This window comes from Cetorhinus maximus, unplaced genomic scaffold (genome assembly GCF_964194155.1).
Source record: "Cetorhinus maximus unplaced genomic scaffold, sCetMax3.hap1.1 HAP1_SCAFFOLD_2037, whole genome shotgun sequence".
Classification (NCBI taxonomy): domain Eukaryota; kingdom Metazoa; phylum Chordata; class Chondrichthyes; order Lamniformes; family Cetorhinidae; genus Cetorhinus; species Cetorhinus maximus.
The window spans coordinates 1-25,000 of NW_027597977.1; the positions used below are offsets into that span (position 1 = coordinate 1).

The window sequence follows — 25,000 nt, forward strand, 5'->3', positions numbered from 1 at the left end:
GTGTGTGAGACAGCGTGTGCGTGTGAGACAGTGTGTGCGTGTGAGACAGTGCGTGTGTGTGTGAGACAGTGTGTGCGTGTGTGAGACAGTGCGTGTGTGTGTGAGACAGTGCGTGTGTGTGTGAGACAGTGTGTGCGTGTGTGAGACAGTGCGTGCCTGTGTGAGACAGTGCGTGTGTGTGTGTGTGTGCGTGTGTGTGTGAGACAGTGTGTGCGTGTGAGACAGTGTGTGCGTGTGAGACAGTGCGTGTGTGTGTGAGACAGTGTGTGCGTGTGTGAGACAGTGCGTGTGTGTGTGAGACAGTGTGTGCGTGTGTGAGACAGTGCGTGTGTGTGTGAGACAGTGTGTGCGTGTGTGAGACAGTGTGTGTGTGTGTGAGACAGTGTGTGCGTGTGTGAGACAGTGCGTGTGTGTGTGAGACAGTGCGTGTGTGTGTGAGACAGTGTGTGCGTGTGTGAGACAGTGCGTGTGTGTGTGAGACAGTGTGTGCGTGTGTGAGACAGTGCGTGTGGGTGTGAGACAGTGCGTGTGTGAGACAGCGTGTGCATGTGTGAGACAGTGCGTGTGTGTGTGAGACAGTGTGTGCGTGTGAGACAGTGTGTGTGTGTGAGACAGTGCGTGTGTGTGTGAGACAGTGTGTGTGTGTGTGAGACAGTGCGTGCGTGAGACAGTGTGTGTGTGTGTGTGAGACAGTGTGTGTGTGTGACAGTGTGCGCGTGTGAGACAGTGCGGTGTGTAGACAGTGTGTGAGACAGTGTGGCGTGTGTGAGACAGTGCGTGTGTGTGAGTGTGTGCGTGTGTGTGTGAAACAGTGTGTGCGTGTGAGACAGTGCGTGTGTGTGAGACAGTGTGTGCGTGTGTGAGACAGTGCGTGCGTGTGAGACAGTGTGTGCGTGTGAGACAGTGCGTGTGTGTGTGAGGCGGTGTGTGCGTGTGTGAGACAGTGCGTGTGTGTGTGAGACAGTGCGTGTGTGAGACAGCGTGTGCGTGTGAGACAGTGTGTGCGTGTGAGACAGTGCGTGTGTGTGTGAGACAGTGTGTGCGTGTGTGAGACAGTGCGTGTGTGTGTGAGACAGTGCGTGTGTGTGTGAGACAGTGTGTGCGTGTGTGAGACAGTGCGTGCGTGTGTGAGACAGTGCGTGTGTGTGTGTGTGTGCGTGTGTGTGTGAGACAGTGTGTGCGTGTGTGAGACAGTGTGTGCGTGTGAGACAGTGTGTGCGTGTGAGACAGTGCGTGTGTGTGTGAGACAGTGTGTGCGTGTGTGAGACAGTGCGTGTGTGTGTGAGGCGGTGTGTGCGTGTGTGAGACAGTGCGTGTGTGTGTGAGACAGTGCGTGTGTGAGACAGCGTGTGCGTGTGAGACAGTGTGTGCGTGTGAGACAGTGCGTGTGTGTGTGAGACAGTGTGTGCGTGTGTGAGACAGTGCGTGTGTGTGTGAGACAGTGCGTGTGTGTGTGAGACAGTGCGTGTGTGTGTGTGTGTGCGTGTGTGTGTGAGACAGTGTGTGCGTGTGTGAGACAGTGTGTGCGTGTGAGACAGTGTGTGCGTGTGAGACAGTGCGTGTGTGTGTGAGACAGTGTGTGCGTGTGTGAGACAGTGCGTGTGTGTGTGAGACAGTGTGTGCGTGTGTGAGACAGTGCGTGTGTGTGTGAGACAGTGTGTGCGTGTGTGAGACAGTGTGTGTGTGTGTGAGACAGTGTGTGCGTGTGTGAGACAGTGCGTGTGTGTGTGAGACAGTGCGTGTGTGTGTGAGACAGTGTGTGCGTGTGTGAGACAGTGCGTGTGTGTGTGAGACAGTGTGTGCGTGTGTGAGACAGTGCGTGTGGGTGTGAGACAGTGCGTGTGTGAGACAGCGTGTGCATGTGTGAGACAGTGCGTGTGTGTGTGAGACAGTGTGTGCGTGTGAGACAGTGCGTGTGTGTGTGAGACAGTGCGTGTGTGTGTGAGACAGTGTGTGCGTGTGTGAGACAGTGCGTGTGTGTGTGAGACAGTGTGTGCGTGTGTGAGACAGTGCGTGTGTGTGTGAGACAGTGCGTGTGTGTGTGAGACAGTGCGTGTGGGTGTGAGACAGTGCGTGTGCATGTGTGAGACAGTGCGTGTGTGTGTGAGACAGTGTGTGCGTGTGAGACAGTGCGTGCGTGTGTGAGACAGTGCGTGTGTGTGTGAGACAGTGTGTGTGTGTGAGACAGTGCGTGTGTGTGTGAGACAGTGCGTGTGTGTGAGACAGTGCGTGTGTGTGTGAGACAGTGCGTGTGTGTGTGAGACAGTGCGTGTGGGTGTGAGACAGTGCGTGTGCATGTGTGAGACAGTGCGTGTGTGTGTGAGACAGTGTGTGCGTGTGAGACAGTGCGTGCGTGTGTGAGACAGTGCGTGTGTGTGTGAGACAGTGTGTGTGTGTGAGACAGTGCGTGTGTGTGTGAGACAGTGTGCGCGTGTGAGACAGGTTAAAAAGGGTTTTGTGTGGGGGCAGAGGTAGGGGGTTTCTGAGGCTGGGGGCAGGAGTAAACAGGGGGTGAGGTGGGGTGGCTCAGGGGTCTCGGGGGGGGTGGGGGGGCTCGGGAATCGGGGGGGGGGTGTAAACGACAGGCGGTCGGGAGGGTCAGGGGGTCGGGGAGGTGTAAATGACAGGGGGTCAGGGGTCAGGAAGGGTGTAAACGACAGGGGGTCAGGGGTCGGTGGGATCGGGGGTGTAAATGACAGGGGGTCAGGGGGGTCGGTGGGATCGGGGGTGTAAATGACAGGGGGTCAGGGGGGTCGGTGAGGTGTAAACGACAGGGGGTCGGAGGGGTCAGGGGGGTCGGGGAGGTGTAAATGACAGGGGGTCGGGGGGTGTAAACGACAGGGGGTCAGGGGTCGGGGGGTGTAAACGACAGGTGGTCAGGGGGGTGCAAACGACAGGACGTCAGGGGTCGGTGGTATCAGGGGGGTGTAAATGACAGGGGGTCAGGGGGGTGCAAACGACAGGACGTCAGGGGTCGGTGGGATCAGGGGGGTGTAAACGACAGGGGGTCAGGGGGTCGGTGGGATCAGGGGAGTGTAAACGACAGGGGGTCAGGGGTCGGTGGGATCAGGGGAGTGTAAACGACAGGGGGTCAGGGGTCGGTGGGATCAGGGGAGTGTAAACGACAGGGGGTCAGGGGTCGGTGGGATCGGGGGGTGTAAACGACAGGGGGTCAGGGGTCGGTGGGATCAGGGGAGTGTAAACGACAGGGGGTCAGGGGTCGGTGGGATCGGGGGGTGTAAACGACATGGGGTCAGGGGTCGGTGGGATCAGGGGGGGTGGAAACGACAGGGGGGTCAAGGGGGGCGGGGTTGAGGGGGCGGGGCTTCGGGCACCGAACGCGCATATGCAAATCTTACGCAATGGCGTTCACTGGCCTGATTGGCCGCCCATTGGCCTAATTAGCATACAGCCCACTCCCCTTTCCCGTGACGGCCGCGAAACGTCATGACGTCATCGCCATGACAACGGCGAAGCTCGTGGACGGAAGGAACATTTTAAAAGAGAAAAATCCGCGCCGACGCCGACCAGTCGAATTTTAAATAAAAAGGTCAAATAGAAGACGCGACGGGGTTACCAGAAACGACTTTTAACGAAGGTTCGAGGGAACATGAGGAGGGAAAAAATATGGCGGCCGACGCCCCTGCAGGAAACCCCGGGAAACCCCGCGGCTGCTAACGGACGGAGGCTGGGTCCTGACTGGATTTGGGCGTCCAACCGCCGCGCCTGCTTCGGGGGGTGGGGGAAGAAAAAGTCCCCAGTCGCATCCAAGATGGCAAAGGAAAGCTTCCTATCACCCTCTGATGACTTGACATATAGTTAAAAGGGTCAAAGCGCAAAAAAAAACGATGCAGTTAAACAAAAAGGTAATGGTGGGTGGGGGGGGTCCAAATGCAACTTTAGTAGACCAGAGCGCGCCTGATTCTGAGGCAAAGATGGGGGCGGGAAATCGTACGAAAGCCGACGGGCTGGAAATGAAGAGCCGGCCGATAAATCGGCACGGATTTAATTGTGTCGGACAAGCCGAGGGTCGGGCATTCCGGTTCCTCCGGCTCCCCCCTCCCTCCTGTCGAGGACCACACAGGCGCTCGGCCCGGACACCTGGCCCCGCCCCCCGCATTCCTGGCCCCGCCCCTATATATAAAGGTGCGGCGGGGGGCGCGGGCGCTGTCAGTTGAGGCGGGATGGAGGGACCGGGCGGTGGAGTGTTGCCGGCCGGGCGGGTCAACCAGGTCCCGGGCTCGGCCCTGACACCCGAGCAAGTGCTGGCCGGATTCAACAAACTGCGGCAGGAGCAGCGCGGGCTGGCGGGGAAAGAAGCCGAACTGGAGCAGGAGGTGGCGGAGCACGGGTAATGGGGGAGGGGGGGGGGTAATGGGGGAGGGGGGGGGGTAATGGGGGAGGGGGGGGGGTAATGGGGGAGGGGGGGGGGTAATGGGGGAGGGGGGGGGTAATGGGGGAGGGGGGGGGGTAATGGGGGAGGGGGGGGGTAATGGGGGAGGGGGGGGGTAATGGGGGAGGGGGGGGTAATGGGGTGGGGGTGGGGTAATGGGGGAGGGGGGGGTAATGGGGTGGGGGTGGGGTAATGGGGGAGGGGGGGGTAATGGGGGAGGGGGGGGTAATGGGGGAGGGTAATGGGGGAGGGGGGGGGTAATGGGGGAGGCGGGGGGGGGTAATGGGGGAGGGGGGGTAATGGAAGGGGGGTAATGGGGGGGGAGGGGGGGTAATGGGGGAGGGGGGTGGGGGGGGTAATGGGGGCGGGGGGGGTAATGGGGAAGGGGGGGGTAATGGGGGCGGGGGGGGTAATGGGGAAGGGGGGGGTAATGGGGGAAGGGGGTGGGGGGGGTAATGGGGGCAGGGGGGGTAATGGGGGCAGGGGGGGGGTAATGGGGGCAGGGGGTGTGGTGTGTATTGGTGAGGAGGGGGGTGGGAGGGTGTAATCTCCTCCAGCCCCTACAACCCTCCCTATCTCTGTAACCTCCTCCAGCCCCTACAACCCTCCCTATCTCTGTAACCTCCTCCAGTCTCGACAGCCCTCGATACCCAACTTGCTGGAGGTTTTGTTGAAGAGGGAACAGAAAAGGTCGGTGAGGGTAATGCTGTGGATGTGGTGCACATGGACTTTCAAAGGGCATTTGATACAGAGCCGCACAACTGACCTGTGAATAAAGGGCACAGGAGCAACATGGATACAAAATTGGCTGAAAAATAGGAAGTAGAGAGTCCTGGTCCATGGATATTTTTTAGGTTGGAGGAAGGTTTGTAGTGGAGGTCCCCAGGGGTCAGTATTGGGATCCTTGCTTTTCCTGATGTATATTAATGATCTAGGTCTTGGTGCACAGGGGACAGTTTCAGAGTTTGTGGATGATATGAAGCTTGGGAGTGTGGTGAGCTGCGAGGAGGACGGTGTGGAACTTCACGAGGACATAGACAAGTGGGTGGAGTGGGCAGATAGGTGGCAGATGGAGTTCAGTGTGGAGAAGTGTGAGGTGATGCATTTTGGTGGGAAGAACATGGACAGACAATATCGAATAAGGGGTGAAGTTTTGAAGGGGGTGCAGGAGCAGAAAGACCTGGGTGTATATGTGCAGAGATCATTGAAGGTGACAGGACAGGTGGAGAGAACAGTTAATAAAGCAGATAGTATCCTGGACTTTATTAATAGGGACATAGAGTACAAGAGCAGGGAGGTTATGCTGAATTTATAGAAGACGCTGGTTAGACCTCAGCTAGTGTATTGTGTACAGTTCTGGGCCCCACACTATAGGAAGGATGTGAACACATTGGAGACAGTGCAGAAGAGGTTTGCAATAATGGTTCCAGGGAGGAGAAACTTCAGCTATGAGGAGATATCGGAGAGGTTGGGACTGTTCTCCTTGGAGAGAAGGAGGCTGAGAGGAGATTTGATGCAGATGTTCAAAACCGTGAGGGGGCCGGACAGAGTAGATCGGGAGAAGCTGTTCCCGCTCGTAAAAGGGTCAAGAACGAGAGGGCACAGATTTAAGGCGATTTGCAAAAGAAGCAAACGTGGGGTGAGAGAAAACTTTTACACACAGCGAGTGGTTGGGGTCTGGGAGGCACTGTCTGGAGTGGTTGGGGTCTGGGAGGCACTGTCTGGAGTGGTTGGGGTCTGGGAGGCACTGTCTGGAGTGGTTGGGGTCTGGGAGGCACTGTCTGGAGTGGTTGGGGTCTGGGAGGCACTGTCTGGAGTGGTTGGGGACTGGGAGGCACTGTCTGGAGTGGTTGGGGTCTGGGAGGCACTGTCTGGAGTGGTTGGGGTCTGGGAGGCACTGTCTGGAGTGGTTGGGGTCTGGGAGGCACTGTCTGGAGTGGTTGGGGTCTGGGAGGCACTGTCTGGAGTGGTTGGGGTCTGGGAGGCACTGTCTGGAGTGGTTGGGGTCTGGGAGGCACTGTCTGGAGTGGTTGGGGTCTGGGACACACGGCCTGGAAGTGTGGGGGAGGCAGGTTCAATCGAGGTGTTCAAGAGGGCCTTGGATGTTTATCTAAATAAAAACAATGTACAGGGGTACGGGGGGAAAGGCAGGGCAATGGCACAAGGTCATAATGTTCATTTGGAGATTCAGTACAGACATGATGGGCTGAATGGCCTCCTTCTGTGCTGTTAATATTATGAGCTATGTAACCTCCAGCCCCTACATCCCTCCCTATCTCTGTAACCTCCTCCAGCCCCTACAATCCTCCCTATCTCTGTAACCTCCTCCAGCCCCTACAACCCTCCCTATCTCTGTAACCTCCTCCAGCCCCTACAATCCTCCCTATCTCTGTAACCTCCTCCAGCCTCTACAACCCTCCCTATCTCTGTAACCTCCTCCAGCCCCTACAACCCTCCCTATCGCTGTAACCTCCTCCAGCCCCTGCAACCCTCCCTATCTCTGTAACCTCCACCTTCCCCTACAACCCTCCCTATCTCTGTAACCTCCTCCAGTCCCTACAACCCTCCCTATCTCTGTAACCTCCTCCAGTCCCTAAAACCCTCCCTATCTCTGTAACCTCCTCCAGTCCCTAAAACCCTCCCTATCTCTGTAACTTCCTCTGAACCCCCCCCACTCTCCTCGCGCTCTCTCTCTCTCTCTCTCTAACCTCCTAAATTTCTGGCTTGTATCACTTCAGCTGCCTGGGTCCTGACCTCGGAATCGGGAAAGGTTTTGGAGAGAGTAAATAGGGAGAAACTGTTCCCAGTGGCAGGAGGTTCGGTGACCAGAGGGACACAGATTGAAGAGAATCGGGGAAAAGGACCAGAGGGGGGATGAGGATGAGGGGAAATGTTTGGACAGAGCGAGTTGTTGGGATCTGGAATGAGCTGCCTGAAAGGGCGGAGGGAGCAGATTCAACAGGGACTTTCCAAAGAGGGGAATTGGGAAATAGTTGAAGGGGGAAAGGTGGCAGGGAGATGAGGGTGGGGGGGAAGAGCGAGGGAGAGTGGGACTAACTGGATAGATGTTTGAAACGACCCAGCCGGGAGGTGATGGCCACCTTGTGCTGATGTACGCTGCGCTATCGATGCAGTTTTGTTTTTAACATGGTTCTCTCCTGTCTGTCCCTACCTCAGGCTTGTGATTGACACACTGACAGAGGTGGATCCCGGGCGCAAGTGTTTCAGGATGGTTGGAGGAGTCCTGGTGGAAAGGACTGTCCGAGAGGTCCTGCCCGCTCTAGAAAGTAACAAACAGCAGGTACGCAGAGCAAACTAAATCTCCACACGTGAAACTCTGTATTACAGTCAGTGCTGAGGGAGTGCTGCACTGTCAGGGTCAGTACTGAGGGAGCGCCGCACTGTCAGGGTCAGTACTGAGGGAGCTCCGCACTGTCGGAGGGTCAGTACTGAGGGAGTGCCGCACTGTCAGGGTCAGTACTGAGGGAGCTCCGCACTGTCGGAGGGTCAGTACTGAGGGAGTGCCGCACTGTCGGAGGGTCAGTACTGAGGGAGTGCTGCACTGTCAGAGGGTCAGTACTGAGGGAGCTCCGCACTGTCGGAGGGTCAGTACTGAGGGAGCTCCGCACTGTCGGAGGGTCAGTACTGAGGGAGTGCCGCACTGTCGGAGGGTCAGTGCTGAGGGAGTGCCGCACTGTCGGAGGGTCAGTACTGAGGGAGTGCCGCACTGTCGGAGGGTCAGTACTGAGGGAGTGCGCATGTCGGAGGGTCAGTACTGAGGGAGTGCTGCACTGTCGGAGGGTCAGTACTGAGGGAGTTCCGCACTGTCAGAGGGTCAGTACTGAGGGAGTGCTGCACTGTCAGGGTCAGTACTGAGGGAGTGCTGCACTGTCGGAGGGTCAGTACTGAGGGAGTGCCGCGCTGTCGGAGGGTCAGTACTGGGGGGGCGCCGCGCTGTCGGAGGGTCAGTACTGTGGGAGTGCCGCACTGTCGGAGGGTCAGTACTGTGGGAGTGCCGCACTGTCAGGGTCAGTACTGAGGGAGTGCTGCACTGTCGGAGGGTCAGTACTGAGGGAGTGCTGTACTGTCAGAGGGTCAGTACTGAGGGAGTGCCGCACTGTCGGAGGGTCAGTACTGAGGGAGTGCTGCACTGTCGGAGGGTCAGTACTGAGGGAGTGCCGCACTGTCGGAGGGTCAGTACTGAGGGAGTGCTGCACTGTCGGAGCGTCAGTGCTGAGGGAGTGCTGCACTGTCGGAGGGTCAGTACTGAGGGAGTGCCGCACTGTCAGGGGGGTCAGTACTGAGGGAGTTCCGCACTGTCGGAGGGTCAGTACTGAGGGAGTGCCGCACTGTCGGAGGGTCAGTACTGAGGGAGTTCCGCACTGTCAGAGGGTCAGTACTGAGGGAGTGCCGCACTGTCGGAGGGTCAGTGCTGAGGGAGTGCCGCACTGTCGGAGGGTCAGTACTGAGGGAGTGCCGCACTGTCGGAGGGTCAGTACTGAGGGAGTGCGCATGTCGGAGGGTCAGTACTGAGGGAGTGCTGCACTGTCGGAGGGTCAGTACTGAGGGAGTTCCGCACTGTCAGAGGGTCAGTACTGAGGGAGTGCTGCACTGTCAGGGTCAGTACTGAGGGAGTGCTGCACTGTCGGAGGGTCAGTACTGAGGGAGTGCTGCACTGTCGGAGGGTCAGTACTGAGGGAGTGCTGCACCGTCGGAGGGTCAGTACTGAGGGAGTGCTGCACCGTCGGAGGGTCAGTACTGAGGGAGTGCTGCACCGTCGGAGGGTCAGTACTGAGGGAGTGCTGCACCGTCGGAGGGTCAGTACTGAGGGAGTGCTGCACCGTCGGAGGGTCAGTACTGAGGGAGTGCTGCACCGTCGGAGGGTCAGTACTGAGGGAGTGCTGCACCGTCGGAGGGTCAGTACTGAGGGAGCGCCGCACTGTCAGGGTCAGTACTGAGGGAGTGCCGCGCTGTCGGAGGGTCAGTACTGAGGGAGTGCCGCGCTGTCGGAGGGTCAGTACTGGGGGGGCGCCGCGCTGTCGGAGGGTCAGTACTGTGGGAGTGCCGCACTGTCGGAGGGTCAGTACTGAGGGAGTGCTGCACTGTCGGAGGGTCAGTACTGAGGGAGTGCTGCACTGTCGGAGGGTCAGTACTGAGGGAGTGCTGCACTGTCGGAGGGTCAGTACTGAGGGAGTGCTGTACTGTCAGAGGGTCAGTACTGAGGGAGTGCCGCACTGTCGGAGGGTCAGTACTGAGGGAGTGCTGCACTGTCGGAGGGTCAGTACTGAGGGAGTGCCGCACTGTCGGAGGGTCAGTACTGAGGGAGTGCTGCACTGTCGGAGCGTCAGTGCTGAGGGAGTGCCGCACTGTCAGGGGGGTCAGTACTGAGGGAGTTCCGCACTGTCGGAGGGTCAGTACTGAGGGAGTGCCGCACTGTCGGAGGGTCAGTACTGAGGGAGTTCCGCACTGTCAGAGGGTCAGTACTGAGGGAGTGCCGCACTGTCGGAGGGTCAGTACTGAGGGAGTGCTGCACTGTCGGAGGGTCAGTACTGAGGGAGTGCCGCACTGTCCGAGTGTCAGTACTGAGGGAGTGCCGCACTGTCCGAGGGTCAGTACTGAGGGAGTGCCGCACTGTCGGAGGGTCAGTACTGAGGGAGTGCCGCACTGTCGGAGGGTCAGTACTGAGGGAGTGCCGCACTGTCGGAGGGTCAGTACTGAGGGAGTGCCGCACTGTCGGAGGGTCAGTACTGAGGGAGTGCCGCACTGTCGGAGGGTCAGTACTGAGGGAGTTCCGCACTGTCGGAGGGTCAGTACTGAGGGAGTGCCGCACTGTCGGAGGGTCAGTGCTGAGGGAGTGCCGCACTGTCGGAGGGTCAGTACTGAGGGAGTGCCGCACTGTCGGAGGGTCAGTACTGAGGGAGTGCGCATGTCGGAGGGTCAGTACTGAGGGAGTGCTGCACTGTCGGAGGGTCAGTACTGAGGGAGTTCCGCACTGTCAGAGGGTCAGTACTGAGGGAGTGCTGCACTGTCAGGGTCAGTACTGAGGGAGTGCTGCACTGTCGGAGGGTCAGTACTGAGGGAGTGCTGCACTGTCGGAGGGTCAGTACTGAGGGAGTGCTGCACCGTCGGAGGGTCAGTACTGAGGGAGTGCTGCACCGTCGGAGGGTCAGTACTGAGGGAGTGCCGCACTGTCAGGGTCAGTACTGAGGGAGTGCCGCGCTGTCGGAGGGTCAGTACTGAGGGAGTGCCGCGCTGTCGGAGGGTCAGTACTGGGGGGGCGCCGCGCTGTCGGAGGGTCAGTACTGTGGGAGTGCCGCACTGTCGGAGGGTCAGTACTGAGGGAGTGCTGCACTGTCGGAGCGTCAGTGCTGAGGGAGTGCCGCACTGTCAGGGGGTCAGTACTGTGGGAGTGCCGCACTGTCAGGGTCAGTACTGAGGGAGTGCTGCACTGTCGGAGGGTCAGTACTGAGGGAGTGCTGTACTGTCAGAGGGTCAGTACTGAGGGAGTGCCGCACTGTCGGAGGGTCAGTACTGAGGGAGTGCTGCACTGTCGGAGGGTCAGTACTGAGGGAGTGCCGCACTGTCGGAGGGTCAGTACTGAGGGAGTGCTGCACTGTCGGAGCGTCAGTGCTGAGGGAGTGCCGCACTGTCAGGGGGGTCAGTACTGAGGGAGTTCCGCACTGTCGGAGGGTCAGTACTGAGGGAGTGCCGCACTGTCGGAGGGTCAGTACTGAGGGAGTTCCGCACTGTCAGAGGGTCAGTACTGAGGGAGTGCCGCACTGTCGGAGGGTCAGTACTGAGGGAGTGCTGCACTGTCGGAGGGTCAGTACTGAGGGAGTGCCGCACTGTCCGAGTGTCAGTACTGAGGGAGTGCCGCACTGTCCGAGGGTCAGTACTGAGGGAGTGCCGCACTGTCGGAGGGTCAGTACTGAGGGAGTGCCGCACTGTCGGAGGGTCAGTACTGAGGGAGTGCCGCACTGTCGGAGGGTCAGTACTGAGGGAGTGCCGCACTGTCGGAGGGTCAGTACTGAGGGAGTGCCGCACTGTCGGAGGGTCAGTACTGAGGGAGTGCCGCACTGTCGGAGGGTCAGTACTGAGGGAGCGCTGCACTGTGGGAGGGTCAGTACTGAGGGAGCGTTGCACTGTCGGAGGGTCAGTACTGAGGGAGAGCTGCGCTGTCGGAGGGTCAGTACTGAGGGAGTGCTGCGCTGTCGGAGGGTCAGTACTGAGGGAGTGCTGCGCTGTGGGAGGGTCAGTACTGAGGGAGTGCCGCGCTGTCGGAGGGTCAGTACTGAGGGAGTGCCGCGCTGTCGGAGGGTCAGTACTGGGGGGGCGCCGCGCTGTCGGAGGGTCAGTACTGTGGGAGTGCCGCACTGTCGGAGGGTCAGTACTGTGGGAGTGCCGCACTGTCAGGGTCAGTACTGAGGGAGTGCTGCACTGTCGGAGGGTCAGTACTGAGGGAGTGCTGTACTGTCAGAGGGTCAGTACTGAGGGAGTGCCGCACTGTCGGAGGGTCAGTACTGAGGGAGTGCTGCACTGTCAGAGGGTCAGTACTGAGGGAGTGCTGCACTGTCGGTGGGTCAGTACTGAGGGAGAGTCGCACTGTCGGAGGGTCAGTACTGAGGGAGTGCTGCACTGTCGGAGGGTCAGTACTGAGGGAGTGCCGCACTGTCGGAGGGTCAGTACTGAGGGAGTGCCGCACTGTCGGAGGGTCAGTACTGAGGGAGTGCCGCACTGTCGGAGGGTCAGTACTGAGGGAGTGCCGCACTGTCGGAGGGTCAGTACTGAGGGAGTGCTGCACTGTTCGAGTGTCAGTACTGAGGGAGTGCCGCACTGTCAGAGGGTCAGTACTGAGGGAGTGCTGCACTGTTCGAGTGTCAGTACTGAGGGAGTGCCGCACTGTCAGAGGGTCAGTACTGAGGGAGTGCCGCACTGTCGGAGGGTCAGTACTGAGGGAGTGCCGCACTGTCGGAGGGTCAGTACTGAGGGAGTGCCGCACTGTCGGAGGGTCAGTACTGAGGGAGTGCCGCACTGTCGGAGGGTCAGTACTGAGGGAGTGCCGCACTGTCGGAGGGTCAGTACTGAGGGAGTTCCGCACTGTCGGAGGGTCAGTACTGAGGGAGTGCCGCACTGTCGGAGGGTCAGTGCTGAGGGAGTGCCGCACTGTCGGAGGGTCAGTACTGAGGGAGTGCCGCACTGTCGGAGGGTCAGTACTGAGGGAGTGCGCATGTCGGAGGGTCAGTACTGAGGGAGTGCTGCACTGTCGGAGGGTCAGTACTGAGGGAGTGCCGCACTGTCGGAGGGTCAGTACTGAGGGAGTGCCGCGCTGTCGGAGGGTCAGTACTGTGGGAGTGCCGCACTGTCGGAGGGTCAGTACTGTGGGAGTGCCGCACTGTCAGGGTCAGTACTGAGGGAGTGCTGCACTGTCGGAGGGTCAGTACTGAGGGAGTGCTGTACTGTCAGAGGGTCAGTACTGAGGGAGTGCCGCACTGTCGGAGGGTCAGTACTGAGGGAGTGCTGCACTGTCGGAGGGTCAGTACTGAGGGAGTGCCGCACTGTCGGAGGGTCAGTACTGAGGGAGTGCTGCACTGTCGGAGCGTCAGTGCTGAGGGAGTGCCGCACTGTCAGGGGGGTCAGTACTGAGGGAGTTCCGCACTGTCGGAGGGTCAGTACTGAGGGAGTGCCGCACTGTCGGAGGGTCAGTACTGAGGGAGTTCCGCACTGTCAGAGGGTCAGTACTGAGGGAGTGCCGCACTGTCGGAGGGTCAGTACTGAGGGAGTGCTGCACTGTCGGAGGGTCAGTACTGAGGGAGTGCCGCACTGTCCGAGTGTCAGTACTGAGGGAGTGCCGCACTGTCCGAGGGTCAGTACTGAGGGAGTGCCGCACTGTCGGAGGGTCAGTACTGAGGGAGTGCCGCACTGTCGGAGGGTCAGTACTGAGGGAGTGCCGCACTGTCGGAGGGTCAGTACTGAGGGAGTGCCGCACTGTCGGAGGGTCAGTACTGAGGGAGTGCCGCACTGTCGGAGGGTCAGTACTGAGGGAGTGCCGCACTGTCGGAGGGTCAGTACTGAGGGAGCGCTGCACTGTGGGAGGGTCAGTACTGAGGGAGCGTTGCGCTGTCGGAGGGTCAGTACTGAGGGAGAGCTGCGCTGTCGGAGCGTCAGTACTGAGGGAGTGCTGCGCTGTCGGAGGGTCAGTACTGAGGGAGTGCTGCGCTGTGGGAGGGTCAGTACTGAGGGAGTGCCGCGCTGTCGGAGGGTCAGTACTGTGGGAGTGCCGCACTGTCGGAGGGTCAGTACTGAGGGAGTGCTGCACTGTCGGAGGGTCAGTACTGTGGGAGTGCCGCACTGTCAGGGTCAGTACTGAGGGAGTGCTGCACTGTCGGAGGGTCAGTACTGTGGGAGTGCCGCACTGTCGGAGGGTCAGTACTGTGGGAGTGCCGCACTGTCAGGGTCAGTACTGAGGGAGTGCTGCACTGTCGGAGGGTCAGTACTGAGGGAGTGCTGTACTGTCAGAGGGTCAGTACTGAGGGAGTGCCGCACTGTCGGAGGGTCAGTACTGAGGGAGTGCTGCACTGTCGGAGGGTCAGTACTGAGGGAGTGCCGCACTGTCAGAGGTTCAGTACTGAGGGAGTGCTGCACTGTCGGTGGGTCAGTACTGAGGGAATGCCGCACTGTCAGAGGTTCAGTACTGAGGGAGTGCTGCACTGTCGGAGGGTCAGTACTGAGGGAGTGCTGCACTGTCGGAGGGTCAGTACTGAGGGAGTGCTGCACTGTCGGAGGGTCAGTACTGAGGGAGTGCTGCACTGTTCGAGTGTCAGTACTGAGGGAGTGCCGCACTGTCAGAGGGTCAGTACTGAGGGAGTGCTGCACTGTTCGAGTGTCAGTACTGAGGGAGTGCTGCACTGTCAGAGGGTCAGTACTGAGGGAGTGCCGCACTGTCAGAGGGTCAGTACTGAGGGAGTGCTGCACTGTTCGAGTGTCAGTACTGAGGGAGTGCCGCACTGTCGGAGGCTCAGTACTGAGGGAGTGCCGCACTGTCGGAGGCTCAGTACTGAGGGAGTGCCGCACTGTCGGAGGGTCAGTACTGAGGGAGTGCCGCACTGTCGGAGGGTCAGTACTGAGGGAGCGCTGCACTGTCGGAGAGTCAGTACTGAGGGAGTGCTGCACTGTCAGGGTCAGTACTGAGGGAGTGCTGCACTGTCGGAGGGTCAGTACTGAGGGAGTGCTGCACTGTCGGAGGGTCAGCACTGGGGGGGCGCCGCACTGTCGGAGGGTCAGTGCTTGTCGTGCACCATGTGCCTGCCATGTTTTCTACATTACAACAGTGACTGAGCTCCAAGTGCAGTAACACTGGGACATATAGAGGTCTTTGAAGGCACTATATAAATGAAAGTTGACATCAATCTGTCTCTCTCCCCCCTCAGCTTGTGAAGCTGATTGAGAACCTGAACGCCCAGATGCAGAGTAAAGGTCGGGAGTTGAACGAGTACCGGGAGAAGTACAACATCCGGCTGATGAATGAGGACGAGAAGGCGGCGAGGGAGAGCGAGTCTCGATCCCGATCGGGGGGCACGGGGGTCCTGGTCTCCTAGGGGAGGGGGGATGGGGCCTACTGGAATGGCCCTGTATGTGCCCCCTTCACTGCCCTGCATGTACTTCTTCAGCTGCCTCCTTTGGAGAAGTGCATCTCAGGCCTTGTGAGACTTGGTGGCTGTTTGACCTTGGGAGGCATCGCGCGGTGATTCTCTGGAGCTCTGAAGGCTCCCTTGTTGTGTTTTTTTTTTATTATTTAGTTGTGTTTCTGACTATTAAACATGTGTGACTGTGAGCGAGGACTCTCAGCAGCTCTGTCATTTCCTCCCACAAACGGCAACCACTCAGCCCATCCTCATCCCTTACTTCGGCTCTCTCTCTTTCCCCCCCCCCCCCCACTTCAGATCCTTTCCCCCTCGTGCGTTTACCTCACTTATCTTTCAGTGTCGAACGAAACAGGGAGAAGGAGGAGGCCATTCAGCCCATCGTGCTTGTGCCTGCTTCCCTGTAAATTTTTCCTCCTTCAACTATTTCTCCAATTCCCCCTTTGGAAAGTCCCTGTTGAATCCGCTTCCACCGCCCTTTTCAGGCAGCTCATTCCAGATCGCACCCTCTCCGGGGCCTTGACATCCTCCGGAAGGTGCAGGGCCCAGAACTGGACAGAATATTCTGGTTGCGACTGGAGCTGTGTTTTAGAAAGATCGAGTACCAACTCCTGGCTTTGAACTCTTATCTTGTCATGCTGAAATTGTTTTGTTTGAATGTTTATGCTTTTCAAGGTGCCTCTGCCCCTTTTAAAGGCACTGAGGCTATTCGCCTCCCTTGTAGCAAATTCCACTGTCTTTCACCACTACTTCCACAACGCCCCAGACCCCGACTCCTGTGTAACAGGCTCGAGAGGGGCTGAATGGCCTCCCCTGTTCCTGTGTAACAGGCTTGAGAGAGGCTGAATGGCCTCCCCCTGTTCCTGTGTAACAGGCTCGAGAGAGGCTGAATGGCCTCCTCCTGTTCCTGTGTAACAGGCTCGAGAGGGGCTGAATGGCCTCCTCCTGTTCCTGTGTAACAGGCTCGAGAGGGGCTGAATGGCCTCCCCAGTTCCTGTGTAACAGGCTCGAGAGAGAGGCTGAATGGCCTCCTCCTGTTCCTGTGTAACAGGCTCGAGAGAGGCTGAATGGCCTCCTCCTGTTCCTGTGTAACAGGATCGAGGGCCTTCTGTTTTATTGGTTCACAAGATGTGGGTTTTGCTGGCCGGGGTCAGCATTTATTACCCCATCCCTAATTGCCCCTTGAGGAGGTGGTGGTGAGCTGCCTTCTTGAGCCGCTGCAGTCCATGTGGTGTAGGTACACCCACCGTGCTGTTAGGGAGGGAGTCCCAGGATTTTGACCCAGTGACAGTGAAGGAACGGCCGATATATTTCCAAGTCAGGATAGTGAGTGACTTGGAGGGGAACTTCCAGGTGGTGGTGTTCCCATCTATCTGCTGCCCTTGTCCTTCTAGATGGTAGTGGTCGTGGGTTTGGAAGGTGCTGTGGAAGGAGCCTTGGTGAATTCCTGCAGTGCATCTTGTAGATGGTACACACACTGCTGCTACTGTGCGTCGGTGGTGGTGGAGGAAGTGAATGTTGACGGTGGTGAACAGGTGCCGACTAAGCGGGCCTAAGTCCCTCACTTTCGGCCCTGAAAAGTGCCCAGTCTACCTCCGATCACCCTGTCCGGCAAGGGGTGAACCAAGCTGTTTCACGCCGCTACCATGCGGTAGCAACACGAGTGGTATTCACCACCTAACAGGATGCTGCTGTCAAGACGAAGAGGCGTTCTGCCCATCGCACACAGGAGTAATGTGGTATATCGATTTCAGTACTGTATGTCCCAAAGGCTGGTGGATCCTATCAAACAGCGTGTGCCAGCCACTGTTCACAACGGGCAGGGTACGGGTAGGGACTGTACCCAGCCAGCCCCTGCTTGCAAAACCCGGAACGCAGTGCACAGCATTGGATGTGATCCCGCGATTGGACGTTTGCTGAGCAATCTTCGGTGCGCTGAGAATTACACCCACCGCCAATTTAAGGTTGTCAGTCAGACTCGTGGTGTAGCGCATTTGAACCTACTGGAAGCTACATATATTAGTGCACGTTGCCCCATTATTAGCAGACCGAACGAACACATGCGCACATGGAAACAGGAGTCGGGGTAAATTGGTCACTAGGAGGCCAGTGGAGTCCTGCAGTGGTCAGTACCGAGCCCTCAACTACTTACAATCGATATCGATGTCTGGGATGAAGGTATTGCAGCCAAATTGACTGCTGGTACAATGATCAGGGTAGAAAAGAAAGTTGCGAGGAGGATACAAAGAGTCTGCAAAAGGGTCTGTTCGGTGAGTGGGAACAATATTGGCCTCTGGGGAATAATATGTGAAAATGGGAGGTTGTCCACTTTGGCCAGAAGAAAAGCAAAACGCACTAAGTGACGACCGTTCGCTGACTCATTCCACAGGGCATTGCCTTGACCAATCAGGGTCAAGCAGCTGGCATTAAATTTCAAAGGATGCTTGGCAGTTAACTGCCAGTCACCATCACTGGTGCAATGTCCATGGCAATGCCTCTTATCAATCCGCACTCTCTTCACAGGCGGTATAAATTGTTGTTTTCCTTGCGAAGTGTCCTGATGAGTGCAAGGCACACAGGTTCGACATGTCTCTTTTTCAGCAATACTCCAGCGCTACCAAACAACCATTTCCTTCCTGTCATTGTGCACTCAGCAAATTTAGCAACCATACCATGTGTCCCTTCATCCAAGTCATTTATATCGATTGTAAAACGTTGAGGCTCCAGCGCTGATCCCTGTGACGCATCACTCGACATCGTGCCAACCAGAAAGACCCATTTATGCCAACTCTGCTTCCTGTTAGCGAGCCAATCTTCTATCCATGCCAATATGTTAACCACCCCGCCCCAAGAGTTTTATTTTTGGCAATAACCTCCGATTTCGAGAAGGTATTTGATAAAGTGCTACATCAAAGTACAGCACATCTACCGGTTCCCCTTTATCCGCAGCACAGGTGAGTCCTGCGAGGAGCTCGCAACACGTTGGCTAAACGTGATTTCCCTTTCACAAAACCATGGCGACTCTGCCTGATTTGCCGTAAAACGTTTTTAAGCTGCCCCGCGATAACATCTTTTTAATAACAGCTTCTATCGTTTTCCCTATTGCACAGGTTAAGCTAACTGGCCTACAGTTTCACGATTTTCTGTCACCCTCCTCACTTTTTGGATCAGGTGTGATCCCAGTGAATGGCGGAGAAGGCTTGAGGGGCCGAATGACCTATTCCTGTATCTAATGACCGGTGGAAAAAATAATGGAGGGCAGTTCTACCAAAACCATGCCCACCACAAACACACACACACACATACATACGTGATAGTCAGGAATTCTGTAGGTTTTTTTATTAGTACAGATTCCTGACCCCCGTTCTAAGTTGACTCATGCCTTGGCGTCCAGAGTGTAGATCTGGGGGCAGCAGCTCCTTCCGTCTCGTCCTCGACCCCCGGTAAGGCACAGACTCTCTCCCAGCACCACAACACGGTGGCCAACCCTCTTCAGCTCTGGGTCGCAGTTCGGGAGATGGAACCACATTCCCCCTGGAGGGCCTGGGGAAGTACGATGGGATCAGATACAGGGTAAAGATCCCTCTACACTGCCCCCATCAAACACTCCCAGGACAGGTACAGCACGGGGTTAGATACAGAGTAAATCTCCCTCTACACTGTCCCCATCAAACACTCCCAGGACAGGTACAGCACGGGGTTAGATACAGAGTAAAGCTCCCTCTACACTGTCCCCATCAAACACTCCCAGGACAGGTACAGCACGGGGTTAGATACAGAGTAAAGCTCCCTCTACACTGTCCCCATCAAACACTCCCAGGACAGGTACAGCACGGGGTTAGATACAGAGTAAATCTCCCTCTACACTGTCCCCATCAAACACTCCCAGGACAGGTACAGCACGGGGTTAGATACAGAGTAAAGCTCCCTCTACACTGGCCCCATCAAACACTCCCAGGACAGGTACAGCACGGGGTTAGATACAGAGTAAAGCTCCCTCTACACTGGCCCCATCAAACACTCCCAGGACAGGTACAGGACGGGGTTAGATACAGAGTAAATCTCCCTCTACACTGTCCCCATCAAACATTCCCAGGACAGGTACAGCACAGGGTTAGATACAGAGTAAAGCTCCCTCTACACTGTCCCCATCAAACACTCCCAGGACAGGTACAGCACGGGGTTAGATACAGAGTAAAGCTCCCTCTACACTCTCCCCATCAAACATTCCCAGGACAGGTACAGCACAGGGTTAGATACAGAGTAAAGCTCCCTCTACACTGTCCCCATCAAACACTCCCAGGACAGGTACAGCACGGGGTTAGATACAGAGTAAAGCTCCCTCTACACCGTCCCCATCAAACACTCCCAGTACAGGTACAGCACGGGGTTAGATACAGAGTAAATCTCCCTCTACACTGTCCCCATCAAACACTCCCAGGACAGGTACAGCACGGGGTTAGATACAGAGTAAAGCTCCCTCTACACTTTTCCACAGCGCGGGTTAAAACATACGTGTGTCGTAGAGGAAGAGATCGTTGCAGACGGTGTCTGTGGTCTTGTTGAAACACTCTCCTCCATATAGCACAGCGAAGGGGCCCACCAGGGTCATGGAGTGGTGACGTAGGGCTCCTGGCCTCATGGGTTGAGCTATTCCAGTGGTAATGAGGGAGCGGAGATGCTCAGTGAGTCTGGGGACGTGGAGAGGGTCTGGCTGTTCATCGAAAGGAGCAGAGGCAAGGTAAAACCATACTCAATCTCTGAGCGTCTATCTCTGTTCCTGTCTTTGTCTCCCTCTCCCTCTCTGTCCGTGTCTCTGCCTGTCCATCTCTCTGTGTCTCTCTGTCCTCTCTCCATGTCTCTGTCCGTCTCTGTGCCTCTGTCTCTTTCCCTCCCTCTGTCTGACTCTCTCCCTGTCTGTCTCTGTGTGTGTGTCTCTCTCTCTCTCCCTGTCTGTCTCTCTCCCTCTCTCCCTGTCTGTCTCTCTCCCTCTCTCCCTGTCTGTCTCTCTCCCTCTCTCCCTGTCTGTCTCTCTGTGTGTGTGTGTCTCTCTCTCTCTCCCTGTCTGTCTCTCTCCCTCTCTCCCTGTCTGTCTCTCTCCCTCTCTCTCTGTGTCTCTCTCTCTCTCCCTGCCCATCTGCCTCCACGTCTCTGTCTCTCTCCCTCTCTGTCTCTCTCTCTCTGTCTGTCTCTCTCCCTCCCTCTCTCCCTCTCTGTCTGTCTCTCTCCCTCTCTCTCTGTCTCTCTCTGCCCTGTCTGTTTCTCCCCCTCGGCCTCTCTCAGACACTCACCGTCACTTGCCCTTCTGTCCAGATCCTGACCGCCTCGATCTCAGTGGAATTCCGGCCTCCAAACACCAGCAGTTCGTGTCCTGCCCTCCTCTGGCCATGTATCCGGGCCAGGATGGCGGAGTGACCTGATCTCGAGGCTGTGTGTGACTCACGTTCCTTGTACCTGGACAGGAGTAGCAGTCATGCAGCAGGGTTAGAGGTGTCTTCAGACAAAGAAGCACAAATCTGCCAGACCACCCCCCAAAGCTCCAGTCTACAGACCGCTCCAAAACCCTCCCACGTTATTCAATCGTAGAAACATACAGCACAAAATGAGTCTACTCAGTCCATGTTGGGCCAGAGAGCAATTCAGCTATCCCACTCAATCCAAATACAATCATCCCTCCCCTCAATCCAAATACAAACATCCCTCCCCTCAATCCAAATACAATCATCCCTCCCCTCAATCCAAATACAAACATCCCTCCACTCAATCCAAATACAAACATCCCTCCACTCAATCCAAATACAGACATCCCTCCCCTCAATCCAAATACAAACATCCCTCCACTCAACCCAAATACAATCGTTGCTCCTTTCCATTCAAAAGAGTGGGACAGTGGGATTAGTTTGGGGATTGAGACAGGGCTATGGGGAGAGAGCGGGACAGTGGGATTAGTTTGGGGATTGATACAGGGCTATGGGGAGAGAGTGGGGCAGTGGGATTAGTTTGGGGATTGATACAGGGCTATGGGGAGAGAGCGGGGCAGTGGGATTAGTTTTGGGAATTGATACAGGGCCATGGGGAGAGAGTGGGACAGTGGGATTAGTTTGGGATTGATACAGGGCTATGGGGAGAGAGCGGGGCAGTGGGATTAGTTTGGGATTGATACAGGGCTATGGGGAGAGAGTGGGACAGTGGGATTAGTTTGGGGATTGATACAGGGCTATGGGGAGAGAGCGGGGCAGTGGGATTAGTTTTGGGAATTGATACAGGGCTATGGGGAGAGAGTGGGACAGTGGGATTAGTTTGGGATTGATACAGGGCTATGGGGAGAGAGCGGGGCAGTGGGATTAGTTTGGGGATTGATACAGGGCTATGGGGAGAGAGCGGGGCAGTGGGATTAGTTTGGGGATTGATACAGGGCTATGGGGAGAGAGCGGGGCAGTGGGATTAGTTTGGGGATTGATACAGGGCTATGGGGAGAGAGTGGGACAGTGGGATTAGTTTGGGGATTGATACAGGGCTATGGGGAGAGAGCGGGGCAGTGGGATTAGTTTGGGATTGATACAGGGCTATGGGGAGAGAGTGGGGCAGTGGGATTAGTTTTGGATTGATACAGGGCTATGGGGAGAGAGTGGGGCAGTGGGATTAGTTTTGGATTGATACAGGGCTATGGGGAGAGAGTGGGGCAGTGGGATTAGTTTTGGATTGATACAGGGCTATGGGGAGAGAGCGGGGCAGTGGGATTAGTTTGGGGATTGATACAGGGCTCACCCCCCCCGACCCTCGTCCTTCATGCTTACCAGTATCGCTGTGTGTGGGCATCGATGTGGAGTGTGAAGACACTGGCAAATCTCCTCTGCGTGTGGATGCCCCCCTCTCTCCCCACCACCAGCACCTCTCGCTCGGAGAGCTTGTTACAGGTATGTCCGCTCAGTCCGGCGGGAGGCTGGCTGCCATGCCCAGGGGTCAGCTCCCTCCAGCCTCCTCCCGCCTGCAAATCGAAGGCGTGGACCTCCGCCACCCGCCTCTTCCCGTCCCAGCCCCCCACCGACAGCAGCCAGCGGTCCTGGAGGGTCACCGCGCCATGGTGGCTGCGGGGTGGACCTCCAGAGACCACCCTCTCGACCGCCAGGGTGGAGGGCTCCAGGACCACCAGGTCATTCAGCGGTGGAACCCGGGGGTCCACCGATCGCACCCCACCGAAGACCACCAACTTGCCCCCCACCAGGTTGGCGGTGTGGAAGGCTCTGGCCAGTAACTCTGAGGATCCCACCCTCTTCCAGCCGCACGGGGCCTCGGGAGCACTTGGGAGACCCTTTCGACCACCTCCAGCCTGGGAAAACAAAAAGAAAGCGCATTTTAGAGGTTAATTAACCAATGCTGTCCAGCCAATCGCCATCGCTGACCGTCCAGCCAATCACCATCACTGACCATCCAGCCAATCGCCATCACTGACCGTCCAGCCAATCACCATCGCTGACCATCCAGCCAATCACCATCGCTGCCCATCCAGCCAATCAGCATCACTGACCATCCAGCCAATCACCATCGCTGATTGTCCAGCCAATCACGTCACTGACCGTCCAGCCAATCACCATCGCTGACCATCCAGCCAATCACCATCACTGACCATCCAGCCAATCACCATCGCTGACCATCCAGCCAATCCCCATCGCTGACCATTCAGCTAATCACCATCTCTGACCATCCAGCCAATCACTATCACTGACCATCCAGCCAATCACCATCGCTGACCATCCAGCCAATCACCATCGCTGCCCATCCAGCCAATCAGCATCACTGACCATCCAGCCAATCACCATCGCTGATCGTCCAGCCAATCACGTCACTGACCGTCCAGCCAATCACCATCGCTGACCATCCAGCCAATCACCATCACTGACCATCCAGCCAATCACCATCGCTGACCATCCAGCCAATCCCCATCGCTGACCATTCAGCTAATCACCATCTCTGACCATCCAGCCAATCAGTATCACTGACCATCCAGCCAATCACTATCGCTGACCATCCAGCTAATCACCATCACTTACCATCCATCCAATCACCATCACTGACCGTCCAGCCAATCCCCATCGCTGACCATCCAGCCAATCACCATCGCTGCCCATCCAGCCAATCACCATCACTGACCGTCCAGCCAATCACCATCGCTGATCGTCCAGCCAATCATGTCACTGACCGTCCAGCCAATCACCATCGCTGACCATCCAGCCAATCACCATCGCTGACCATCCAGCCAATCACCATCACTGACCATCCAGCCAATCACCATCACTGACCATCCAGCCAATCACCATCACTGACCATCCAGCCAATCACAATTTCTAAGCATCCACAGTCTCGAACCATCCAATTGTCATCTAAACCATCAAAGCAAATTCTTTATCTAACAGTTTAACCAATCACCAGCTCCACCCATCCAACCAATCACGATCGCAAACTAGCCAATCACTATCTTCTCTTGTCCATCCTTTGACGTGAGGATGACCGTGTTCGGGCTGATTGCTCAGATTCTGGATGGTACGTAGGTGACTCTAAGGCCAATCTGCACCCAGAAGATTCTCCTGTGAATAGGACAGGATACAGCAAACGATTGAGTTTTGGATGACTTACTGGCTGGGGATTTCCTCTCTTTGTATTTTCTAATGGCCTCTGATATTTGCTTTTGAAGGAGGCTTCACCAGTTTTCTTATTTTTGTTGCGTCTGGTGCAGTGACCCTATGCGAGCTTCCCCCAGGACTCGGGCCCAATGTTTAAACACCAAAGTGAAACCTTCGGAGTATCCTCGTAGCATTTCCTTTGACCATCCTGAGACCACACCCCAGGCTCATGCCCTCCGCTGAAGGTTCAAAATCAGAACTGTGAACTAACTAACTAATCACAGCCTCAAACTAACCAACCAAGCAGAGTCGCAAAAATAACCAGCCAATCAGAATCTCAAACTAACTAACCAACCAACCATGGCCCCATAAATAACCAGCCAATCAGAATCTCAAACTAACTAACCAACCAACCATGGCCCCATAAATAACCAACCAATCAGAATCCCAAGCTAACTAACCAATAACAGTCTCAAACTAAACACCAATCACAGTCTCAAGCTAACCAACCAATCAGAATCTCAAACTAACAAACCAATCACAGTCTCAAACTAACCAATCACAGTCTCAAACTAGCTAACCAATCACAGTCCCAAACCAACTAACCAATCAGAATCTCAAACTAACTGACCAATCACAAACTAACCAAACAATCAGAATCTCAAACTAATTAACCAATAACAATCTCAAACTAGCACCAATCAGTCTCAAAATAAACAACTAATCACAGTCCCAAAAAAACCAACTAATCACAGTCTCAAACTAACTGAAAAATTAGAATCTCAAACCAACTAACCAATCAGAATCTCAAACTAACAAACCAATCACAGTCTTAAACTAACCAAACAATCACAGTCTCAAACTAAACAACCAATCAGAGTATCAAACTAATTAACCAATAACAATCTCAAACTAAGCACCAATCAGTCTCAAACTAACCAACTAATCACAGTCCCAAAAATGACCAACTAATCACAGTCTCAAACAATCAGAATCTCAAGCCAACTAACCAATCAGAATCTCAAACTAATCAACCAATCACAGTCCCAAAAATAACCAGTCACAGACTCAAACTAACCAACCAATCACAATCTCAAACTAACCAACCAATCACAATCTCAAACTAACCAACCAATCAGAATCACAAACTAACCAACCAATCACAATCTCAAACGAACCAACCAATCACAATCTCAAACGAACCAACCAATCACAGTCTCAAACTAACCAACCAATCACAGTCTCAAACTAACAAACCAATCACAGTCCCAGGGCATTCAACTAATCGGGGTCTCTAATTAAGTGACCAATCGGGGTCTCTAGCCAGCTGACCAATCGGGGTCTCT

General features: G+C 56.1%; 2 protein-coding genes across 2 annotated transcripts in view; one reads left to right on the forward strand and one right to left on the reverse strand.

The window, feature by feature from the left end:
- The first annotated feature begins 3,733 nt into the window (after positions 1-3,733).
- On the forward strand, positions 3,734-15,230 carry LOC144676873 (prefoldin subunit 2-like). The gene is made up of 3 exons (XM_078537188.1): positions 3,734-4,351; positions 7,571-7,694; positions 14,821-15,230. Exons 1-3 carry the CDS (start codon positions 4,185-4,187, stop codon positions 14,986-14,988), a joined length of 459 nt encoding a protein of 152 aa, XP_078393314.1. The 5' UTR covers positions 3,734-4,184; the 3' UTR covers positions 14,989-15,230.
- Positions 15,231-18,345: 3,115 nt separating this feature from the next.
- Positions 18,346-25,000, reverse strand: part of LOC144676871 (kelch domain-containing protein 9-like) — a 7,744-nt gene continuing 1,089 nt past the window's right edge. Inside the window, exons 2-5 of the mRNA XM_078537186.1 lie at positions 21,831-22,363; positions 20,325-20,487; positions 19,549-19,747; positions 18,346-18,576 (exon numbers count right to left, since the gene is read on the reverse strand). Coding sequence (XP_078393312.1) covers positions 18,410-18,576; positions 19,549-19,747; positions 20,325-20,487; positions 21,831-22,363 — 1,062 coding nt within the window. The 3' untranslated portion in view covers positions 18,346-18,409. The remainder of the gene's footprint in view (positions 18,577-19,548; positions 19,748-20,324; positions 20,488-21,830; positions 22,364-25,000) is intronic.